The following is a 23,412-nucleotide window of genomic DNA, read 5'->3' as shown; positions in this document are numbered from 1 at the left end:
CAATCGGCCCATATGTCCCTTGATAATGGATAGACATACGGGGTGGCACGAACTCAGCAGTATCGTCCTGACAAAGCAAAACAAAATCAGTAAAGCATTACTTGGGGGTTACTTCACTCAAGGTAAAATTTGAAAAATCATACCGCCACATTCTCAGCGGGTACAGGAACTGGAGCTAACAACGGCAGTAACTCCTCCGCATAGCATCGCCCAGGGATCTTGTAAGATCGCCAAGGGGTGTCAGCTCCCTCTGACATGCTTAACAACCTCGTGGCGTTAAACATGTGACGTAGTGGAGGAGCAGGAACGAAAAATGTATCAGAGGAATGCTGAATAGAAACCCTCTCTCCAAGGTATGCAGTCGCTCCATAAGTCCCCAAGAAATAGCGACGCTCAGCAAAATACTGTGCGGCTAACCCTGGGACTGTCAGGTCGACCCATGGTCGGTACAGCACCTCAGGCTCCTGCAAAGAGCGTCAATCAGGCGAGAATCTATCTAAGGCATCACAAAATGACAAATAAGAAAAGAATCATACCGAGATGTTCCAATATCGGACATATGCAGTGGACATCCTCACACGGGGGCTGCCCTTAGAAGCGCTAACTAGAAACCTGCGCGGCGACGGTCTCGCCGGCGCGGCTGAAGGGAAGTACTCGTAGAACCAGATCTACAAGAAGCTAAAGTTATCAGCAAATGCTAACTAAAACGTAGAGCTAAACTTTACAGGGAATAAGGTTCACCTCTACGACCCTCCAAAAGCTGGACAAAGCAACATTCGTCCCAAAGGATCGATGTCGACACGAGTCCCTCAGCGCTCGAATGAAATCAGCATAGGCCAAGCTGGCCCAGTCATAAGTCCTGATCAGGTGTAGATCGCGGACGGCAGGAAGGTAATAAAGCAGCGCCCTACTACCCTTTTCAGGGGAGAACGTCCCTGGCAGCAAGATGAGTGCAAAGATGTGCACCCGCTGCTCTTGGGTGGTCGCACCATCGTCCAAAGCCGTTGCTAGGGTCGAGCGGCGAATCTCCCTAGCGCTGAACTGAGACTACTCTACCTCATCTCGAGTCCGAATAGCAATCGGATCCAATAGCTCCTCAACCTCAGGGGAAAAGATGTCGATCCCACTGTCAAACAGCAGTGGCATGGAACTAAACTTCAATCCTGTGATGAGACTGAAGTCGGTAGGAGTAACCATCATCTCACCCCAAGAAAAGTGGAAAGTGTTGGTGGTGTCCCAGAAGAACTCCACCAGAGCACGAACTACATGGTGACCCCCGCTGGAGGCAACCATTGCCTCGGAGGTCTCGTACAACGCAGTAAGACCGCAAGACTCCCATAGAAGTCTCGTCTGATCATCTCTGGCGATGTACATCTTGTACAGATCGCCCAAGCCGTCACAGCCGGAACCATGACAGCGCGTCCTCCCGACAGTGATGCCCCGTCTCACCCTCTCAAAAATTTGATGGACGGGGGAAAAGTATAAGGTCCACTCATCCCACTCAGGGAGTCGACCAAGCGAAGTGGACGGCTCGGCATCGTCCTCTACGAGCTCATGCTCCCGTCGAATGTCTCGGGACCGTGAACCGGAACCTCTTGTCTAGCCATAATACATTGTGCAGAATATTCACAAATTAAGGTTCTATAGTATCTAAGGTTCGCCTAGCCGCATGATACTATGTTCGCAAGAAAAACAAAGTACGTAGTACTAAAACAGAGCACAAATTCAAATTGAGCATAATGACATTTTTCAAGAAATCAAACAATTTCTTGCAATACTATAGTAATTATTGTGACAAATTGGACAAGAATTGCTAGCAAAAACATCAAGAACGAGCCACATTGTATTCCCGACCTTAAGAGGTTCAACAATGGCAATTCGTTCATTTCTTCACCAAATTGAGTCAAACAAGTATCAAATTACTCCCAAGGCAATATATAAACATAATAATCAAGCAATTTCATGGCATAAAATTTGACAAACAAAGAGAATTAAGCATTCTAAATTTTGAATTTTCATGAAATTTGAGAATAAACACATGCAAAATTCATTAAAACCGGTGTGAGTTCGAAGAAAACTTACATAGATCGGGAAAATGGATGGAATAATCTTTGATTTGCAACAAATTTGAGCGAATTTGGTTGAGAAACGAGCAAGAACGAAGCAAATGGATTTCTGAAAATTTTCGAGCAAAAAACACGACGAGCAGCAGCGAAAATGAAGAAGAAAAGGGTATTTAAGGAATACCCGAATCTGGCGCCAAGCGCCAGACCTTGGCGTCAATCGATGGCTTTAGCGCATGGCGCTAGCTCCAGCGTCTGGCGTTACAGTCAGATTATTAGCGCTGATGTTATTTCAGCGGCGCTAGAACAGTCAGCCCTCAGTTTGGTTGTTCCGACTTTTTTGCAATATATTTTGGTTTCCTTGGTACGCCAGTTAGCCCTTCTAAGCAATTTGACGCGATTTTTAGTAATCGGCTTGATTACACAAAGTGATCGACCTGATGAAAGATCGTCTCACTTAGCTTAAAGCGCCTAAGCATTGGCTCATCGCAAAAGGCACCGACGTATTGGTTCATTTATTTAGCAAAAGGCACCGACATACAGGTTCAAAAGCAGCAAAAACGCCGACGTACAGACATAGCGGAAGTAAGGTTCAAGCGAACTTTTAAAGATCGACAAGCGAAGGTCTTCGGTAATTTCCTTTGGAAAATTATAGCAACAAATGAGGATCGCTTCAAGCGAGGATATCTTCGACGGCATTCCCTAGGTTGTGGAGAGTTGTCAAAAACAACTGAAGGTGATTTCAAGCGAAGTTGTCTTCGATCATGTTCCCTTAGACGTGGAAGATGGTCATAAAGAGGAAGAGGATCGTTTCAAGCGAAACAATCTTCGATATTGGAAACAGTTACAAGCGTAGCAGTTTTCAAGCGGGATGGCATTCTCTTGGCAGAAGGTCATCAAAACAGTAAAGCAGTAGCAAATCGGTTACTTCATAGACGTGTGCTCGACGGTGCAAGATACGCATTTCTTAACTCTTTTATCTGTTTAACTAAGGCTAGTTTGCAGGTATCGGTGTTACAAGAATGATTTAGGATTGCAGAACATTCTAATTCATTCTCCGACTCTATCGATACTTTGACTTTTGTTTTCGAAACTTGCGTTTCTCCAAACTCAGTCAAAGTGGGGGTTTTTGTAGACACCCATTTGTGTCTCCCCAAAACCAAATTCTTCCGGCAAAGGGATAATTTCATCATACCCTATTCTAAAGCAATGAATATCTACATCCCAATATTCTAGAGCGGTATGAATAAAATCTAAGTCAAGATCTACCACTTTGATAGCATATATACCCCCCAAAGGAAACACATCTAATTCTTTTCTTTCTTTGGAATTAAGAGACCGACACCATTCATGGGTGTATTGGGTAAAAGTTTTGGTGACTAGAGACATGATATTATTTTTCTAAAGCTAAGAATTATTTTATTTGCTGAAATTATGAAAAGAATCGGCTGGGCAGGGGGGTATTTATGCACGAAATCGGAACAGTTTTAATCTGGGAAGGATTCGGGATCAGCGCTCTTTAGCGCCAGACGCTACTATTGGCGCCTGACGCCAGAGCCTGGCGCCAAACGCTAAGTGTAGCGCCTGGCGCTACACCAAAACGCATGGTGCCAACTGGCGCCAATTTGCCTCATCTACGCGCTTTCTAATAACCGCGTTTTTAACTTAATTCGAGTCTGCTAATGACTTTACGATTTCCTTATCTTTTTCTAAATATTCGTTTATTCCTTTTTTTTAATTAATTTAGCTATTGCATTAATTATATTATTTTTGGATTTTATTTAGACTAATTTCCAAGTTTTTATAAATCCAATATTTCATTTGACTTTTCCTTTTTTCATTTTTTTATTTTTGGGGGAGAAAGTCGAATACCCTCCATCAATAATAAAAATGACGGATTTTTTGCGCAAAATTATTTGTCACATTTCTTTGCACACACAAACATGCACATAATAATAAAAAATGAAAAAACATGATAAATAAAATAAACTCATAATAGTATATATATACAAAATATGTCTAAAAAAATGAGTCTAAAAGGCAAAGTTCTATACAAAGTCAAATAAATAATAAAAAAGCACAGGAACAAACTACGGCGCCGGGGGACGTAAACCCATCATCGCATAAACTCCGTTGTACGGGGAGTAACCACTCCACTAGCTCCGGCTCCAGCTCCAGCATCAGCTCCAGTCTCCGCGGGAGGAGGAAAGCTCAACGTAGGACCCGTCCACCCGAGATCAACCTGAGGCTGAGGCTGATGTTGTGGAGGCTGTTGCGATAACGAGCTAACCTCGTATATCCCACCACCTCTAAGAGCCGAGGTAGCCTCTCCCTGGCCTACCGGCGCAGCATGTGCACCCTCAGAGGAAGAACCTGAGCCCTCTACCCGAGCAGCCTCAGAACGACCGCCCCTACCTCCCGAAGTAGTACGGCGACGTCTCAAGCTAGACCTCACCGGATCCCTCCGCACCTCAGGTCTCGTGCGGGTACGAGAAAGAATGGGATGACGGTGCAAAGGAAATTAAAATCAGAAACAGGCAAAATAGAAGCGGTAATACAAAAACATATGAAGAGAAGACTACCTCCTGAACGGCGTCGTCCCGACGGCAGGTAGCCATGTTCCTCATCCGGACTAGCTGGATCCGGAAGGCATCTATGCACCGTGCCATCGCCGAAACCACCTCGCGTGAGAACTGTCAAATAAATAAGTCGGTAAACATGCATAACATATATGGACAGAAGTTGCAAATAAACAAGCTTACCCGAGTCTGGTGGCGAGGAATCGACCGCTCCATGAAGCGCTCGTCCTCAGGAGCCGGAGGAATCATCTCCTCAATCGGCCCATATGTCCCTTGATAATGGATAGACATACGGGGTGGCACGAACTCAGCAGTATCGTCCTGACAAAGCAAAACAAAATCAGTAAAGCATTACTTGGGGGTTACTTCACTCAAGGTAAAATTTGAAAAATCATACCGCCACATTCTCAGCGGGTACAGGAACTGGAGCTAACAACGGCAGTAACTCCTCCGCATAGCATCGCCCAGGGATCTTATAAGATCGCCAAGGGGTGTCAGCTCCCTCTGACATGCTTAACAACCTCGTGGCGTTAAACATGTGACGTGGTGGAGGAGCAGGAACGAAAAATGTATCAGAGGAATGCTGAATAGAAACCCTCTCTCCAAGGTATGCAGTCGCTCCATAAGTCCCCAAGAAATAGCGACGCTCAGCAAAATACTGTGCGGCTAACCCTGGGACTGTCAGGTCGACCCATGGTCGGTACAGCACCTCAGGCTCCTGCAAAGAGCGTCAATCAGGCGAGAATCTATCTAAGGCATCACAAAATGACAAATAAGAAAAGAATCATACCGAGATGTTCCAATATCGGACATATGCAGTGGACATCCTCACACGGGGGCTGCCCTTAGAAGCGCTAACTAGAAACCTGCGCGGCGACGGTCTCGCCGGCGCGGCTGAAGGGAAGTACTCGTAGAACCAGATCTACAAGAAGCTAAAGTTATCAGCAAATGCTAACTAAAACGTAGAGCTAAACTTTACAGGGAATAAGGTTCACCTCTACGACCCTCCAAAAGCTGGACAAAGCAACATTCGTCCCAAAGGATCGATGTCGACACGAGTCCCTCAGCGCTCGAATGAAATCAGCATAGGCCAAGCTGGCCCAGTCATAAGTCCTGATCAGGTGTAGATCGCGGACGGCAGGAAGGTAATAAAGCAGCGCCCTACTACCCTTTTCAGGGGAGAACGTCCCTGGCAGCAAGATGAGTGCAAAGATGTGCACCCGCTGCTCTTGGGTGGTCGCACCATCGTCCAAAGCCGTTGCTAGGGTCGAGCGGCGAATCTCCCTAGCGCTGAACTGAGACTACTCTACCTCATCTCGAGTCCGAATAGCAATCGGATCCAATAGCTCCTCAACCTCAGGGGAAAAGATGTCGATCCCACTGTCAAACAGCAGTGGCATGGAACTAAACTTCAATCCTGTGATGAGACTGAAGTCGGTAGGAGTAACCATCATCTCACCCCAAGAAAAGTGGAAAGTGTTGGTGGTGTCCCAGAAGAACTCCACCAGAGCACGAACTACATGGTGACCCCCGCTGGAGGCAACCATTGCCTCGGAGGTCTCGTACAACGCAGTAAGACCGCAAGACTCCCATAGAAGTCTCGTCTGATCATCTCTGGCGATGTACATCTTGTACAGATCGCCCAAGCCGTCACAGCCGGAACCATGACAGCGCGTCCTCCCGACAGTGATGCCCCGTCTCACCCTCTCAAAAATTTGATGGACGGGGGAAAAGTATAAGGTCCACTCATCCCACTCAGGGAGTCGACCAAGCGAAGTGGACGGCTCGGCATCGTCCTCTACGAGCTCATGCTCCCGTCGAATGTCTCGGGACCGTGAACCGGAACCTCTTGTCTAGCCATAATACATTGTGCAGAATATTCACAAATTAAGGTTCTATAGTATCTAAGGTTCGCCTAGCCGCATGATACTATGTTCGCAAGAAAAACAAAGTACGTAGTACTAAAACAGAGCACAAATTCAAATTGAGCATAATGACATTTTTCAAGAAATCAAACAATTTCTTGCAATACTATAGTAATTATTGTGACAAATTGGACAAGAATTGCTAGCAAAAACATCAAGAACGAGCCACATTGTATTCCCGACCTTAAGAGGTTCAACAATGGCAATTCGTTCATTTCTTCACCAAATTGAGTCAAACAAGTCTCAAATTACTCCCAAGGCAATATATAAACATAATAATCAAGCAATTTCATGGCATAAAATTTGACAAACAAAGAGAATTAAGCATTCTAAATTTTGAATTTTCATGAAATTTGAGAATAAACACATGCAAAATTCATTAAAACCGGTGTGAGTTCGAAGAAAACTTACATAGATCGGGAAAATGGATGGAATAATCTTTGATTTGCAACAAATTTGAGCGAATTTGGTTGAGAAACGAGCAAGAACGAAGCAAATGGATTTCTGAAAATTTTCGAGCAAAAAACACGACGAGCAGCAGCGAAAATGAAGAAGAAAAGGGTATTTAAGGAATACCCGAATCTGGCGCCAAGCGCCAGACCTTGGCGTCAATCGATGGCTTTAGCGCATGGCGCTAGCTCCAGCGTCTGGCGTTACAGTCAGATTATTAGCGCTGATGTTATTTCAGCGGCGCTAGAACAGTCAGCCCTCAGTTTGGTTGTTCCGACTTTTTTGCAATATATTTTGGTTTCCTTGGTACGCCAGTTAGCCCTTCTAAGCAATTTGACGCGATTTTTAGTAATCGGCTTGATTACACAAAGTGATCGACCTGATGAAAGATCGTCTCACTTAGCTTAAAGCGCCTAAGCATTGGCTCATCGCAAAAGGCACCGACGTATTGGTTCATTTATTTAGCAAAAGGCACCGACATACAGGTTCAAAAGCAGCAAAAACGCCGACGTACAGACATAGCGGAAGTAAGGTTCAAGCGAACTTTTAAAGATCGACAAGCGAAGGTCTTCGGTAATTTCCTTTGGAAAATTATAGCAACAAATGAGGATCGCTTCAAGCGAGGATATCTTCGACGGCATTCCCTAGGTTGTGGAGAGTTGTCAAAAACAACTGAAGGTGATTTCAAGCGAAGTTGTCTTCGATCATGTTCCCTTAGACGTGGAAGATGGTCATAAAGAGGAAGAGGATCGTTTCAAGCGAAACAATCTTCGATATTGGAAACAGTTACAAGCGTAGCAGTTTTCAAGCGGGATGGCATTCTCTTGGCAGAAGGTCATCAAAACAGTAAAGCAGTAGCAAATCGGTTACTTCATAGACGTGTGCTCGACGGTGCAAGATACGCATTTCTTAACTCTTTTATCTGTTTAACTAAGGCTAGTTTGCAGGTATCGGTGTTACAAGAATGATTTAGGATCGCAGAACATTCTAAATCATTCTCCGACTCTATCGATACTTTGACTTTTGTTTTCGAAACTTGCGTTTCTCCAAACTCAGTCAAAGTGGGGGTTTTTGTAGACACCCATTTGTGTCTCCCCAAAACCAAACCCGGTGATGAGTACCTTTCGCGTCGAATCATAATCGAATAAAGTGAAAGTGTGGAAAGTCTAGTGTTGCGGATAGTTTTAATTTCTTTTCTTTTCTCTCTGTTTTTGAAAACCTATTTTTAGAAAATATCCAATACAGTTTTGTTGGTCCATAATATGGTTCCAATAATAGTGTAGTTGTATGCGGATTGAAAAGAGCTTTCCAACGATATATTATAAGCCCGATTCCGATGAATATTGAGGAAGTTATGGCCAAATTACTGAACTGGGCCTGGTTTGAGCCTAATATGCGGCCCAATGATCTAGAGGAGGGCCTGATATGAATTTATCATTCCTAATAAAATTAGGAATGGTTTTAGTCTTCTAGATTCTTCTAGAAGGTTCTTTTCATTCCTAATTTAATTAGCATTGATAAATTGACTTTTTAGAGTTTTAATTAAAATCAAAGAACGTTTCTGAGGAAAATACAATCTTATCCTCCTGTACGGCAATTTCTATCTGATTTTAAGAAAACACATCGTTTTCTTAGTCAGCGCCAAACGCCAGCTGTAGCGCCTGGCGCTACCCTTAGCGTCTGGCGCTAAGGTCAGCGTTTGGCGTTAATTTGATTTTATGCGTCGGAACTCTGTTTTTGATGTTTTATCTTTTTGGCTGATTTTCTCTATAAATAGCTTCCTAAAAACTCCGTTTTCATTCACCAACTCTCATCAAGATTCTCTTGATTACTCTCTCTCTCTTTTCTAAACTAGCTTCTCTCAAATATAAAAATTTCGCACTCATTATATTTAGAAACACCTAGCCATATTCGAAGTTGCCTTCGCCCTAGACGTGAAAGGTTTAATTTATGAGGGTTTGGTCCCAAATCTTTATTTCAATTATTTAATTTAATTGTTTTGTTTATTATTTTCCTTGAAGTTACTAACGTGTGTATTTTGTTATTTGAAAGAGGTACGAGGCATCCAAGTAAGTACTTTAATAGTTTTTATTGATGTTATTATGTAGAAATCATGCTTAGTTTGTTATTATGATTCCTAGTATCATGTTAGGATGTTTTCCTTAGTTTGATGTTTAGGGTAACTTTAATATCAAGTATGATTAAAAGTATGATGCCTTTTATTTTCTTCCTAATATTTATGATTGTTAGTATCATGTTAGGGCTAAAACTTTGATCTTTATTGTTTAGTGACATGCTAGGGTTTGTTATTAATCTTGTTAGTATCATGCCTAGGATTTTGCTATTTTTATGCTTTAACATGATTCATGATTATATTTTATAATTGTTTTGATTATGATTATAATTTATGATTATTATAACTATTATTATTGTTAATTGAATATTATGTTGCTTGCTATTTATTGCTTTATCACGCCTTTTATGCATGTTTAACGGGAATTTGTACTTGTGATCACGCTTAATAAGATAAATAATAATCTTGTTTAGGGTTAATATGATTATAATTCAAGTGATCGCCAATAATAGTTTATTTGTGCATTAATGTTCAACCAACATAGATTAAACAAGTTTAGGGTTAATCTTATTGATTGTATGTTAGTCAAAAAGCGCACATGAATACGATCAGAATAAAGTAGAGGCCTATTATTAGGGCAGGTTCAATCTCTTTTAGGTTGGATTTGTACCTTCATCCCCGAACCCTATTTGGTTCAATACCTTATGGAGTTGACGATCTCTTGGATCGTTAAGGGGTGTAACCTTCACCTCATGAACGGTTTACAAGTTCCTAAAAAACTTGTTGGCGACTCTTTTGCTCTATCTTCTTTCCCTTTGGACGCCACCGTACTTTAGTGTATGATCACAGTGGGGTTCAAGCTAGGGATAATGCTTGAAATATTCCCAGCAGTAACCTCTCACTCCACCACCACATCCCCTTATGCCACCACCATAACCACCAAACCCTGTTCATACTTGACAAATCGCATATGTATCATCGTACATACCACCACAAAAATAGAGGAACGAGAGGAGAGAGAAAATACCCACACTTCATCAACCACCGTCCCTGAGAAGAATTTCAGAATTAAGAGCTTATTGGTGGTCGAAATTGGCTATGGTCGTTTCAGATCTACAATTGCTAGCCAAATTTGACCACCATGGCCTCAATTTTTGATGAACTTCAAGCATTTTTACAAATTAAGGTGGTCACAGGGCACAGTAGAGTGGTGGAGGTGACGAGAGAGGGTGTGAGGGGAAGAGTTTGAGACCATCGACGGTGAAGAGGTAGATAAGGGTGATGATTGATGTTTTGCGAATGTGTTTCAAAAACAATTGTTGGGTGGTGGAGATGGGTGGATGACATGGATAACTCGGAGGGTGGAGGGAGGATATGGTGGTCTAGTGAACTATGAAGAATTAAGAAGGTTGAATGATTGAGGTGAGAGAGAAGGGGGTATGGTTAGAAAGGGTATATGGTTTTAATTATCTTCAAAATGTGAGGGTAAATAAGTAAAAGTAGATTATTAAATTAAATTTACCAAAAGAGGAAACATGTCAAGTAAAAATAAACTTCATAAAAGGGAATGCATTTCAAGTAAAAATAAACTTCCTAAAAAGGAATACATGTCAAGTAATAAAGAACGAAGGAAGTAAAAGGCAATACTTAACAAAATACCCTCTAAAAAAGTTACCGATTTCACTAACAGGTAAAAGGCTTGTTTTGAGAATATGGGGTGTTAAGTGAAGGAATTATGTTTTCGTCAAGTGCAATTACTAGATATATCAAGGATCACTATTATGGAGATAATTAGTTCATTCTCTTAGGTCGTCATTGTCTATTGCTAGATATGATAAATGATCTTTGGTCTAGTCAAATAGTCCAAAACCCAATATAATGGATCCTATGAGGTCACACACAACGGTATTGGATTGAACAAGTGTGCGGCCATTGATGGGCCTCATGAGGTAATGAAAAGTCATGTAAGGAGTAGAGCTAGTGTAGTTTCATATAGTAAATTGTGAAGCAAGCAACCAAACACCCTAACCCCTCTCTCTCACACGCCTTTCTCTTCCTCCCCCTTTTTTCCGTATAGTACAGACACTGGCGCACGGTGGTGGTGGTGATGGTTCGTGGCTCGTTTGTCTCCTCTCCTCCTCGTAGAAGATTGATTGAAAGGTTCAATCACAACTAACTAGCATTAGTGGAGGTTCAATTTGTGCCCGTGGACCAAGTAGAGGAATCATGCTTGGGGTTCTTGTTCTCCTTATTGTTCTTGCTCGATCACACGTGGAATCACGCTTCAAAGGTATAATTATAGGTTCTTTATGTGTTATGCAATGACCTTGGTAATTAAATGTACTACCTCCGTTACATATTAGTTGCAACTTTGGGCAATATTTGTGAGAGATAAAATATTCCAAAGTTGCAACTAATATGTAACGGAGGTAGTATATGAATATGATTCATGCAATTCCTCTTAGAATATTAAAAGTCCTACATTAAGGTGGGATTGTTTCTAGAATATGCAAAGGTGAGATTGTTTTAAGAAGATGAAGCAAATGAGGGACTATTAATTTCAATTTTTCTTTGCTTATATAGTTTTGTAAAGGTATTTAATTATCTGGTTACTTTAAATTATGGTGGGAGCAATTACTAACGCAATTTAATCAACTAATTAATAAATAATCTCGTAGCATTAAGTTTAATGAAATTTCCAAGTACTAGGATTTAATAAGTAAAATTAAAGATGAAGAGTGCAACATTAATATAAATGATAATAGTATTCTAAATGGAGACTTAATTCACGACTCTTAACACTAAATTAAGACCTCAAAATGATAGAAAATAAATCTTTATAGTAGTGATAAACATTTATAAGTGATCAATATTGTGTAATACATTACACTTAATTATAGATTTAATTCTCTACTACATATTTGCATTTATCATTGTTGTAGCTTGTAGCACAATCTTTTTAAACAAAGCATATGAGTATCCCATTTCAACAAAAAAATAAAAAAAGATTTAAACATCTTAATTATAATAAGACGGACTCCTCATTTTTTAGGTAAGATGAAGGACTAATCCACATCTCACAAGTTTAACTAGCTCAACTTTGCAGGTTAACACTTGAGAGTAGAAAAGTAGGGCTTGAATTTGTATGCTTAAAGTCACAAGGCGAGTTTGCCACCAACTCCATCAAGCTTGTTTGGTGGACTCTTCCTCCTATAATTTTGAATGTATGAAATTTGATTTGAACTTAAAAAATACTTATATTTAGGGTTGTTCACTGATCCAAGACTGGAGCAGGCCGAAAACTGAAAAGTTAAGTTATAAAAATTGGAGACCACGTCGAATAGGCAAGGACTGGACTAGAAAAATCAATCTAAAACCCGAACCGAACTGGTTTGGACCAATTTTAAGATTTTTAAGCAAAATATCAAAAAAATTATTAATGTTACTCTCTTGGTGTTTTAATAAGTGTTACACTTTGACTGACACATAGTTATAGGAAATTTAATTAAGTTTAATAAAATAAGAGAAATGTTGGGTAGTTAGAGTATTGAAAAATCGTAAAAGAAAGATAGTGGGGTTGATACTTTATTAAAACAATTTTTTAAAACTATTGAATGTGAGAGAAAAGGAACAATTTTTTTTTTAAAAAAAAAGTAGAAATAGATTTAGGTGGGGACCAAGAGAGGAAATATTTTTAAATGTAATTTTTAGCTAAACAAAGAAAATGGAACACTTATTAAAAAACGGAGAAACTCAAACGAAAAAAGGGAAACTTTTTTAAATGACTTTCTTTTTAAATATATTTCAAATAAGCTCATAAAATTAAAATTTTCAAATTTATTACGGATAATATTAATAATTTTGGTAGGGTTTTCAATTAGATCGAAAACAAGACCCAAAACCAGAAAAAATTAGTTTCTCGACCCGGATACAACAGGATCGATTATATTTGATTTATATTAGAAAATTTTGACTTTTTCCACCATGAAAAAAAAATCACTTATTGGCTTTTACCACCTCCTTTAAAAAAGTTTGTATTTTACCACCAACAAAGTTTTCAAAAATTAGGTTTTACCACTAACTAACGGATTACGTCCATGAATATGTTAGTAGGGCCCACCTTTTTGACATTTCCTCTTTATCTCCCCTTAACTTCCATGCCAATCAATCAGGAACGAAATCAACCCCACCTCGGTTGGTCAGAATTTCGTGTAGGGCTATGGAGGGGTCGGATTTTGGTGGTGGCTAGGCAGGGGGTCAAGGTGGTGGCTAGGGTTTTAGAAGTGTTCGAAATTCGGTAGGTAGAAAAGAGATCGGAATTCGGTGGGAAGGGGTCAGAAGGGAAGGGGATCGAAGTTTGAGGTCAGAAAGGAAGGAGAAAGAGTAGGCGAGGTCGGTGGTCGTAAAAAGGAAAGGGGAAAGGAGGAGGAGAGGCTGACGGAAGTAGAAGGCAAGAGGGGCTGCCAGCAAGGAGGGGGAAGGGGGTTGCCAGAAACGGACCGGCTGTGGGCACTTGAGAGCTGGTCCGGCGATGGGGCTGCAAAAGGTGTACTGGCGGCTGTGGCTAGCTTGGATGCAATGATTTTGATTTTATTTATTTTCTATCTTTTATTTTTTTTTTTACACCTAATAATATGGTGACACGTGTACATGATAGACCCCATTAACGGATTTATAGACGAAATTAATTGGGTGTAATTGGTAGTAAAAAGACAATTTAATTTTTTATGTGATGCTAAAATAAAACTTTTTTTTATGAAAGTGGTAAAAAACTTTTTTTTTCACCATTTCTAAAACTCAATTGTATATGAGTATTTTCTTATGAATTTTATGAAAATAACCCCATTTTATAGACAAGAGGCCCCATGCATGCAAATTGTACTATACAACTTACCATTAGCTTAGCTTCCTTAGACCCCACCATTTAACCTCTTCTCCTTCCACCACCACGCCAACTCCACATACATACATAGTCTCCTCTACTCCCTCTTTCTTTCACATTTGCTTCCTTTAATCCCTTCTCTTCCAACCCCCCTCTTTTTTCCTCTCTATTTCAACAACTTCAAACTTCACCTTCCTCTTCCCAAATAATAATAACCCTTTAAACCCCAACAATTAAAAAAACCAACAAATTATTCATTATAAATCCATTCCCTTTATAATAATGGAAAACGCAGTAGCAACACCAACAACACCCACAACTACAACTACAACAAGCTCCCTAGATCAAACTCATGATTTCATGAACGTAGACTCCTTCTCTCAACTCCCCTTCATTCGGCCCGCTCCCACCACCAGCACCACCAAGTTTTCCTCCTCCTCCATCGCCTCTGGCATCCGCCTCTTCGGCATAGACTTCTCCTCCTCCTCCACCACCGCCACCGACAACTCCGACTCCGGAGACAGCAACAATCTCGAAACCTCTAAAGATAAAAACAATAACATAAACTCTCTCAATACTTCTACTAGTAACAAGGAAGCCAACAACATCAACAACAACAACATCAACAACAACAACAATAATACTAGTAGTGAAAGTGGTAGAAAATTTGAATGCCACTATTGTTGTAGAAACTTCCCTACTTCCCAAGCCTTAGGAGGCCACCAAAATGCTCACAAGCGCGAACGGCAACACGCTAAGCGGGCCCACCTTCAGTCCGCCATGATGACGGTGGACCCTACGCACCACCACCACCACTTCTACAGCTTAGCTAACAGCTACTCAAATCGCGCTAACAACTCTTACTACCCTACATCACTCTCAAACACAAACACCCCCACCAATAACCCTAGATACGCCTACCACCACCACCAACCACCACATCATCCGCCTACGATAAACGGAAGTCCACTCGCCGTGTGGCGAATCCCTTCCGCAGTCCATTCGCATTCATCCCTCCATCAAACCAGCCATCACCTTCATCACAGCAGTTACGCCTCGAGCGGAGTTCATCGTGACCGTCCATTGCACCACCCTTTGATCGGTGGATCTCATCATTCTCCGGGGTTTAGTAGTAGCATTGACAGTAATTCAGCTACTTCTTTAAAAGGTGGTACCAATAATGTTAATATGAATATGAATATGAACATGAGTTTGATGAATTCTTCTAGTCATCAAAATCAAGTACGGCGCAATAGTAGTGATCAAGTGAGTTTAGATCTTCATTTGTAATATTAGTAAATTTTTAGTTTATTTATTTTATATACTTACTTATTTATGTCATTTAATTTGTTAATTTAATTTAGCTATTGCCTAAGCTTAGCTCAATCAACTGATAATTTGAACACGAATTAAGGTTTAATGGAAAGTGAGTGTGTGTTATTTTGCGCTGCTAATGATGAGATTAATTAATTAATTAATCCTTCTTCAAAGCTTGACTTCTTTTAGTTTTTTTCAAGTTAATTGTTAATGTAAATGAGATTAAAATTTCTAATTTTTTTTCTTCTAATTAGGTTAATAAAGGTAATATGTAAGTTTTATGCTCAATATTTTGAGTTGTTTATGAGTATTTTCAATTAAGCTACTTCAACTCGTCTTGTTGGAGAATTTCAGATAATGTTGATCACTTCATCTATTCAGATTTAGTTGTCATATTACTACTAATTAGGTATATTCGCAATAATCTATTTCAACCTAATTTCCTCATAATTGATATAAGGTTAGATAAATGGTTAGACATTAATCAATGAAAACTCAATTTATTTATTTATTTTCTTCTCAATTCTTAATGTCCACCATATATAATCAAATTACATTGTTCACATTATACAAGTTAGTTAGTTTCTAGGCATTCAAGCACTTCAAATTTTCATTGGCATGATTTGAGGTGTCAAAAGCACATCCAACTCAATCCAAAACCAATCTAAAAGATATCCGATTCAGATTTAGACTCGGGAGGATATAATAATTCACCATGACTCAACATTTAAAATTAACTTGATCCGACCCGATCTCATCAGTCTCAATCTAGTCATACGAATTGAAACCTCTAGGCATGATATTTATTTCTCTTTCTCAAATTTTATAAAAAAAATTAATAAAAAAAAATGGTAAGTGGGACAAAATTAAGGAATAAAAATAAGAAAAAAGAGGCCTACAAACAAGTCTAGTAAGGAAGGGCAAGTAGTAGGCTCCAATGGAAAAGTCATGTGAAGAAGTAAATACACACGTGTGGGGGCAGTCAAATAATGGTGTTGGGGTGTAAGTTAAAGTGAGTTATTCAGACTTGAGAGCTGAGCTGGTGCGGTGGTCTGCTAGCTCTGGGAGGCTCCTGCTTCATTGCATTGCAAAAGTGGCACATATTTCAGGTGCTGGACACTGTATTAGATAAGTCCTGCCCTGCCCTGCCATTTTTTAAAGTGTCTGTCAATCTAAACAAGTTTTAATTGTACTTTCTTATGGACACACACTCTACATTGGGATTTGATTATTAGTCTATTAAATTATATTATATTAAATTACATACAAAGTAAATTTGGAGTGTATGTCTTTTTTTTTTTTTTTTTTTTTTTTACCAAATAAAACATTTTCTTCTAATAATTCTTTAGCTTATTAGGTTTTTTTTTTTTTTTTTTGTTGAAACATGTTTATTTGAAATGTGATTAAACATATAGCCTAATTAAATATGATAAACAAAATTTGGAATGTGGTTTGATTGATTATTAATTTTGGTGAAAAAAGAGCCGCGTTGAGAAAATTAATAAACATCATCTCAGATCTCACATTTTAGATATCATCCTAATTTTAATCGGTAGAATTGAAAACACAATCTTATTCTAACATGATAACACATCAAATGTGATCATATTTGAATCCTTATCGATGAACTAATAATTCAATAACCCATCATATTTATGATCCTATAAAGTGAAAAGGAAAATATGTCTCTCTAACAAATAGGATAATAAACTGACAATGTCTTATTTATCACGGTGAAATCTTAAAAGGAGAAATAATTATTAAGAAAACCTACAAACAAAACAAAACAAAACAAAACTAAAAAAATTGTGGCTTTTCTCCAGTAGAAAGTAGAAACCAATAGAATTTCCCACCAAAAAAAAAATGAATGTTAGGGATTGAGAGAGAAAAACACGATAATTTACATATCAAGACTTAAAATTATTTTATACTTATTAAAACTTTTATTTTTGATTCAAACATATATACTCATATTTTTATAGTGAAGAACTGAAGATAACATGTAATTGATGACGACAATATTTTATACTCTGGAGATATCCCAAAAGGTCTTTTTTTTTCCTCCAGGCATGGGGGAGGAATGCTATGAGAATATAGTTAATGAAGATTGAAAAATATATGAAAATGGTGAGAATAGTATAAGGCGCAATGTGTTCACCTCATTTTCAATTATTTGGACGGCTTTAATTTGATTTTAATTGAGTTTATTTAAACTTATTCTAATTTATTAGAACTTATCTGAATATATTAAAAATTAATTTAGTACTCCGTAGTATAGTCTTATTAAAGATTTTTTTTCCCTAAACTTATAATTAATACTTATCTAATTAAATTCCTATAATAAATGTAAATAAGGTAAGTTGGACAAAACTTTGTCTTCTTTGGAGAACATTTAAGAATTTATAGTGGGATTAGAAGATATTGTTGATTAAAATTGACTAAAAAGTTGTTAGTGGATGATACATCCCAATCCAAATAAGAAATTATGTTTTTTCGGCAATGAAATGAGCTTTAAAAGACAAACTGTGAAATAAGTTAGATTTTAGGGACATAGGAAGTATGAATTCGGTCTCATGATGGCTAGGGAAGTCATCAAAGTCTTTTTAGCTTGTCTTACGTGTTGGAATGGCTAAAACCGATCACCTTATTTATCCGAAAGTTCAAAAGATGATTGGTTTTTTGTTACTACCGATTATTCTTAAGCTTTTGGCATCATTTAAGATCATTTATGTTTAAGAGAAAAACAGTTGAAGAGAGGTTAATTAATATCTTAAATTGCTCACTATTAATTAGAAAAATCAAAAGTTCACTCGAGTTTCAGCCTAAATATGGATAGATCATCGTATCCAAGTTAGAACTTCATTTTGTATAGGGCACCATCTTGCAACATGCTTAATCGAGTGTCACTCCTTCAAACATAAGACTTTCTTAATGTAAAAGTTAGGAAAATAGGTTAGATTAAGCACTAATTAAGGATTTAAGTGAATCTCTATACATTCATAATACATAAACACACCCTCTCTCTTCTCTTTGTCTCTCTATCTGTATCGTATACGTTCATCTGATCTTCAATCAGTCTCTTCCATGTACAACAATTAAACATTTATGTAAGATGCATGAATTCCCACGTTATTCATAATTTTGACTATTTACTTTTTCACAAGTTTATATGTATCAAACAAAACAAGAAGACATTGTGATATAAATACTATATTGTACTGAGTATAATTTTGTTTAAACACATAACTTCTTGCTTGAGTAGGTAGGACTTTAGTCAATACTTAAGGCATCACAATTCATAAAACGAAATGATATTAGCAATTAAGAAGTGCCATAATTTAGCTCCTCAAATCAAACTCTATTACCTCATTTTCCTCTCCAAAACCCAAATGGTTAATATTTCACTCATACATTTATGATCATCGCTTATTAATTATATCGTTTCAGAGATGATATTTTCTCGTGGAATATTGCCTTGTATTAAGTTTTGTACTTCTATTTACATACAAAGCGATGGAACAAGCAACAATCCCATTTCTTCTATCAGTATAATTAACATGTGAATATAATTAAACAAGTTTTTGTGAAATCGATCAATTCTTAAAATCAATATCCAAAATGCAAATAAATAAAATGACCTAGATATCAATCAACTGAATTAATGTTAGTTGGGCGTTATATATCCATCCCCCTAGATTCTATCATTCTCTAATTGCAAATTCTGGACCGAAAAAGCTTTTATTATAATACCAATGTAAAAATGAGACATTTAACTGGTTGATATTTTTAACCTATGATATCATATGCGGTAGTTATGGAAACAGACAATGTGAAAAATAAGATCATGAAAATCTAGAAATAGATTCACAATGGGGGACCTTGACAGATAAAAGTTGAGATAGGCCCAACAACTTTGTTGTTGGTTTAAGCAAAAAAGAAGAGAGAGAGAAGGAAATGAAGTTAGACCCTCATGACTCATATTTGTACCTAGTTGCAAACATGTAGACATTCATAATTCATTGTTGTACCATAAACTTCCGAGAAAAAACATAAATAAAGGGAATAGCAAAGATGTAGAATTATTTCACTATATTGAAGATGGTGGAACATCTTTGTTTAAACATTTTTTTCTAATTGTATTGTTGTGCGACAGCGGAAGCAAAGGTCGTAAACAAACAAGAAAACAATAAAGAAATTCAATGCAAACAATAAGAACAACACCAAGAATTTACGTGGTTCACTATCGATGTGATAGCTACGTCCACGGGCACCGAGATCGAATGATTTCACTATAAACTGCAAAGATTACAAAGATGATTCTTGTATTTCTCAAGAACGGCTCTCACTCTCTCTCTCTTAACCCTAATACTAATATTAGGGAGGTTTTATATTAATCCCTAAAATAAAAGATACTTGGGCAAAAAGATAACATAAAAGATAACTTTAAATCGTAAAATCCGCGTCTCCGCATTTTTCCTTCTCCGCCCGGTCAGACCGGGCAAGGTCTGCCCGATCGGGCGCGAGAAGAAGACTCCATACGAATGCTTCAACGTATCCAACCCCCACCGCCCGGTCAGACCGGGCAAGGTCTGCCCGATCGGGCGAAGGCTCGCCCGGTCGGGCGAAGGCTCGCCCGGTCGGGCGCGAGAGCAGCTTCTTCAACGAATTTGCCAGGCACCTCTTCTTCTTCCGCCCGGTCAGACCGGGCAATGTCCGCCCGATCGGGCGGACAAAGCTACGAAGTACGAGTCACCTAATATACTTATCAACAATCTCCACCTTGACGAGAACTCGTAGTCAGCAAACGACCCCATCAAGACATAGTGAAAAAACATCTCAAGCCAAACCCGATGCAGGACTCATGCATAAGCCATACATCCCGATAAGTCTTCAACCAAGACCCATCACATACTCGTCTCCAAGTATAACAACTCATAATGCTCCACCTGCATCACAAGCCCCGGGCAAGCTCCACCTTAATGCCAACACACCTACACCAGGAGCTCCCCAACTTCGCCCCTCAGGGCCTACTACATCACGTAGTAATCAATATTTAGCAAGTCTAAGCAATGTTTAAACTTGCTAAACGGAACAGGCTTAGTGAAGAAATCAGCCGGGTTGTCAGCAGTCCCAATCTTCTTCACCTTAATCCTCTTGTCAGTACGCAAGAAATGATACCTGACATCAATGTGCTTCGTCCGATCATGGTGTACTTGATCTTTAGCTAAGCAAATCGCACTTAGACTATCACAATACACTGTAGCAAAATCCTGTGCAATACCCAGTTCACCTACTAGGCCTTTGAGCCAAATAGACTCCTTAGCTGCAGAAGTTAGAGCCATATACTCAGCTTCAGTAGTTGACAACGTAACTGATGACTGCAATGTAGACTTCCAACTAACCACAGAACCACCCAAAGTGAACACATAACCAGTCACAGACCTCCTGGTATCCACATCAGCTGCATAATCAGAATCACTGTACCCAGTGACCAAGCATTCCTTACCATTCCCGTACACAAGACCAATATCAGCTGTCCCTCTCAGGTAGCGAAAAATCCTTTTCACCCCTTGCCAGTGTTCCCTCCCAGGTCGAGCCATAAACCTGCTTACAACACTAACAGCATGCGCAATATCCGGCCTAGTACAGACCATAGCATACATCAAACAACCAACCGCGTTTGCATATGGAACTCTAGACATATAAGACAACTCCTCCTCTGATTGAGGTGACATAGACAAAGACAACTTACAACTAACAGTAGTTGGCGTACTTATAGGCTTCGATTTTTCCATCCCAAAACGAGACAGAATCTTTTCAATGTAGCTTTTCTGAGTCAAGAAAAGCTTACCTCTAGCCCGATCCCTGTAGATCTCCATACCCAAAATCTTCCTAGCTGCACCCAAGTCTTTCATGTCAAACTCCGAGTTAAGCATCTCCTTTAATCTAGCAATATCAGATTTATTCTTTGTGGCAACCAACATGTCATCAACATATAACAAAAGATAAATCATGGAACCATTATCCAGCTTACTATGATACACACAGCAATCATATGAATTCCTGTCAAAACCTTGTGAAACCATAAAAGAATCAAACCTTTTGTACCACTGTCGGGGGGATTGCTTAAGTCCATACAATGACTTTAGCAATCTGCAGGCATAGTGTTCCTTTCCAGGAACTTCGAATCCTTCGGGCTGCTTCATCAGAATCTCCTCCTCCAAATCGCCATGAAGGAAAGCCGTTTTAACATCCAACTGCTCCAGCTCAAGATCAAAATGTGCTACAATTGACAATAACACACGGATAGAAGTATGTCGAACCACAGGTGAGAATATCTCAACAAAGTCAACCCCTTCTACCTGACTGAACCCCTTAGCAACTAGCCTAGCCTTAAAACGTATTTGCTCAGTTTCCGACAACCCTTCTTTCTTCTTGTAAATCCATTTACAACCCACAAGCTTCCTCCCTTCCGGTACCTTTACCAGTTCCCACACTCTGTTCTTGTAAAGAGACTGCATCTCTTCACCCATTGCGGCAAGCCATTGCGCAGACTCACTACAACTAATTGCTTGTTTATATGTGGCAGGTTCAAATGACTCTACATCATCAGCTACACTCAATGCATAACCTGTCATCGCATCAACACAGCAATTTCTTCCCTCCATCTCTTCAATCAATCTAACAGGCTTCTTGATAACTCGTTTAGGCATCTCAAGAATGGTGTCAGGTTGACTAGATGACCCCTGATTAGATTGCTCCACCTCATCCCCAGAGTTAGAATGAGTAGGAGTAATCTCAGGTTCAGGAGTACCCGGCACTGGAACATCAGCATCATCATCAATATATTGTACCCGAGGTAAATCAGCAATGGTAGACTGATGTACCTCAAGTACCCCATCTGTCTGTAATAAATTGTCTCCTTCCCTTCTCAAATCTGAAATCTCTGCATTTTTAATTGAATACATGGTGTTTTCATCGAAAGTAACATCCCTACTAAGAATGACCCGACCCTCCGAAGGTGAAAAAATTCTAAACCCCTTCACACCATCCCCGTACCCAACAAAACACCCCTTCTTGGCTCGTGGATCCAGCTTACCCTCAATAACATGATAATAAGCAACACAACCAAAAATCTTCAAATTCGAAAAATTAGGCAGCTTACCACTCCAGATCTCAAACGGAATTTTGGAATCAATTCCAGAATGAGGACCCCTATTAATGACATAACAAGCTGTTAACACAGCTTCACTCCAGTACCTCCTCCCAAGCCCTGCATTAGAGAGCATGCATCGAACTCTCTCTAGCAGTGTCTGATTAACCCGTTCTGCTACACCGTTCTGCTGTGGTGTCTTCCTGACAGTATGATGCCGACCTATACCCTCATCTGCACAGAACTGATTAAACTCGTCTTTGCAAAACTCTAGCCCATTGTCCGTTCGTAGCTTCTTGATCTTCCTTCCTTGTCGATTTTCCACCAAAGCTTTCCATTGCTTGAAAACTTTGAAGGCCTCATCCTTTGACTTAAGCAACCTAAGCCATGTGTATCGGGACTTGTCATCAACAAATGACACAAAATAGTGGTAACCTCCCATACCTTCAACTCTAGATGGACCCCAGCAATCTGAATGGATGTAATCGAGCACTGCATCAGTAATGTGAGCACCCTTGCTGAACTTTGACCTGTGTTTCTTACCAAACACACAATGCTCACAAAATTCAAGGTTGGCAACCTTGACCCCGGATAGAAGACCCCTCTTGGACAATAGCTGCATCCCCTTCTCCCCCATATGACCAAGCCTCATGTGCCAAATCTTAGTCATCTCCTGGTGAGATACAGATGCGCAAACCGCAGAACTAGGCAGTGTAACACCCTCAAAAACATAGAGGGTGTTCCTTTTGATACCCTTAAGTACCAACTCAGAACCTCTGAAAATACACAACTCCCCATCTGAAAACACACCATTGTACCCCAATTCATCCAGGGTACCCAATGAAATCAGATTCTTTCCTAAAGCAGGAACATGCCGTACATTAGTCAAAGTTAACCTCCGCCCATCAACAGTCCTCAACCTCATGGAACCAATACCTGTGACCTTACATGGAGCATTGTTACCGACTA

General features: G+C 39.4%; 1 protein-coding gene across 1 annotated transcript; it reads left to right on the top strand.

Annotated features, from left to right (window-relative positions):
- The first annotated feature begins 13,327 nt into the window (after positions 1 to 13,327).
- LOC110689202 (zinc finger protein 8-like) lies at positions 13,328 to 15,647 on the top strand. Its single transcript, XM_021865927.1, has one exon. The coding sequence runs from the start codon at positions 14,256 to 14,258 to the stop codon at positions 15,261 to 15,263; it is 1,008 nt and encodes a 335-aa protein (XP_021721619.1). The 5' UTR covers positions 13,328 to 14,255; the 3' UTR covers positions 15,264 to 15,647.
- Positions 15,648 to 23,412: the final 7,765 nt, after the last annotated feature.

Source organism: Chenopodium quinoa, unplaced genomic scaffold, assembly GCF_001683475.1.
Source record: "Chenopodium quinoa cultivar QQ74 unplaced genomic scaffold, ASM168347v1, whole genome shotgun sequence".
NCBI lineage: Eukaryota > Viridiplantae > Streptophyta > Magnoliopsida > Caryophyllales > Amaranthaceae > Chenopodium > Chenopodium quinoa.
The sequence above is the reverse complement of the archived record's forward strand: the minus strand, read 5'-3'. Positions and strand labels throughout refer to the sequence as shown.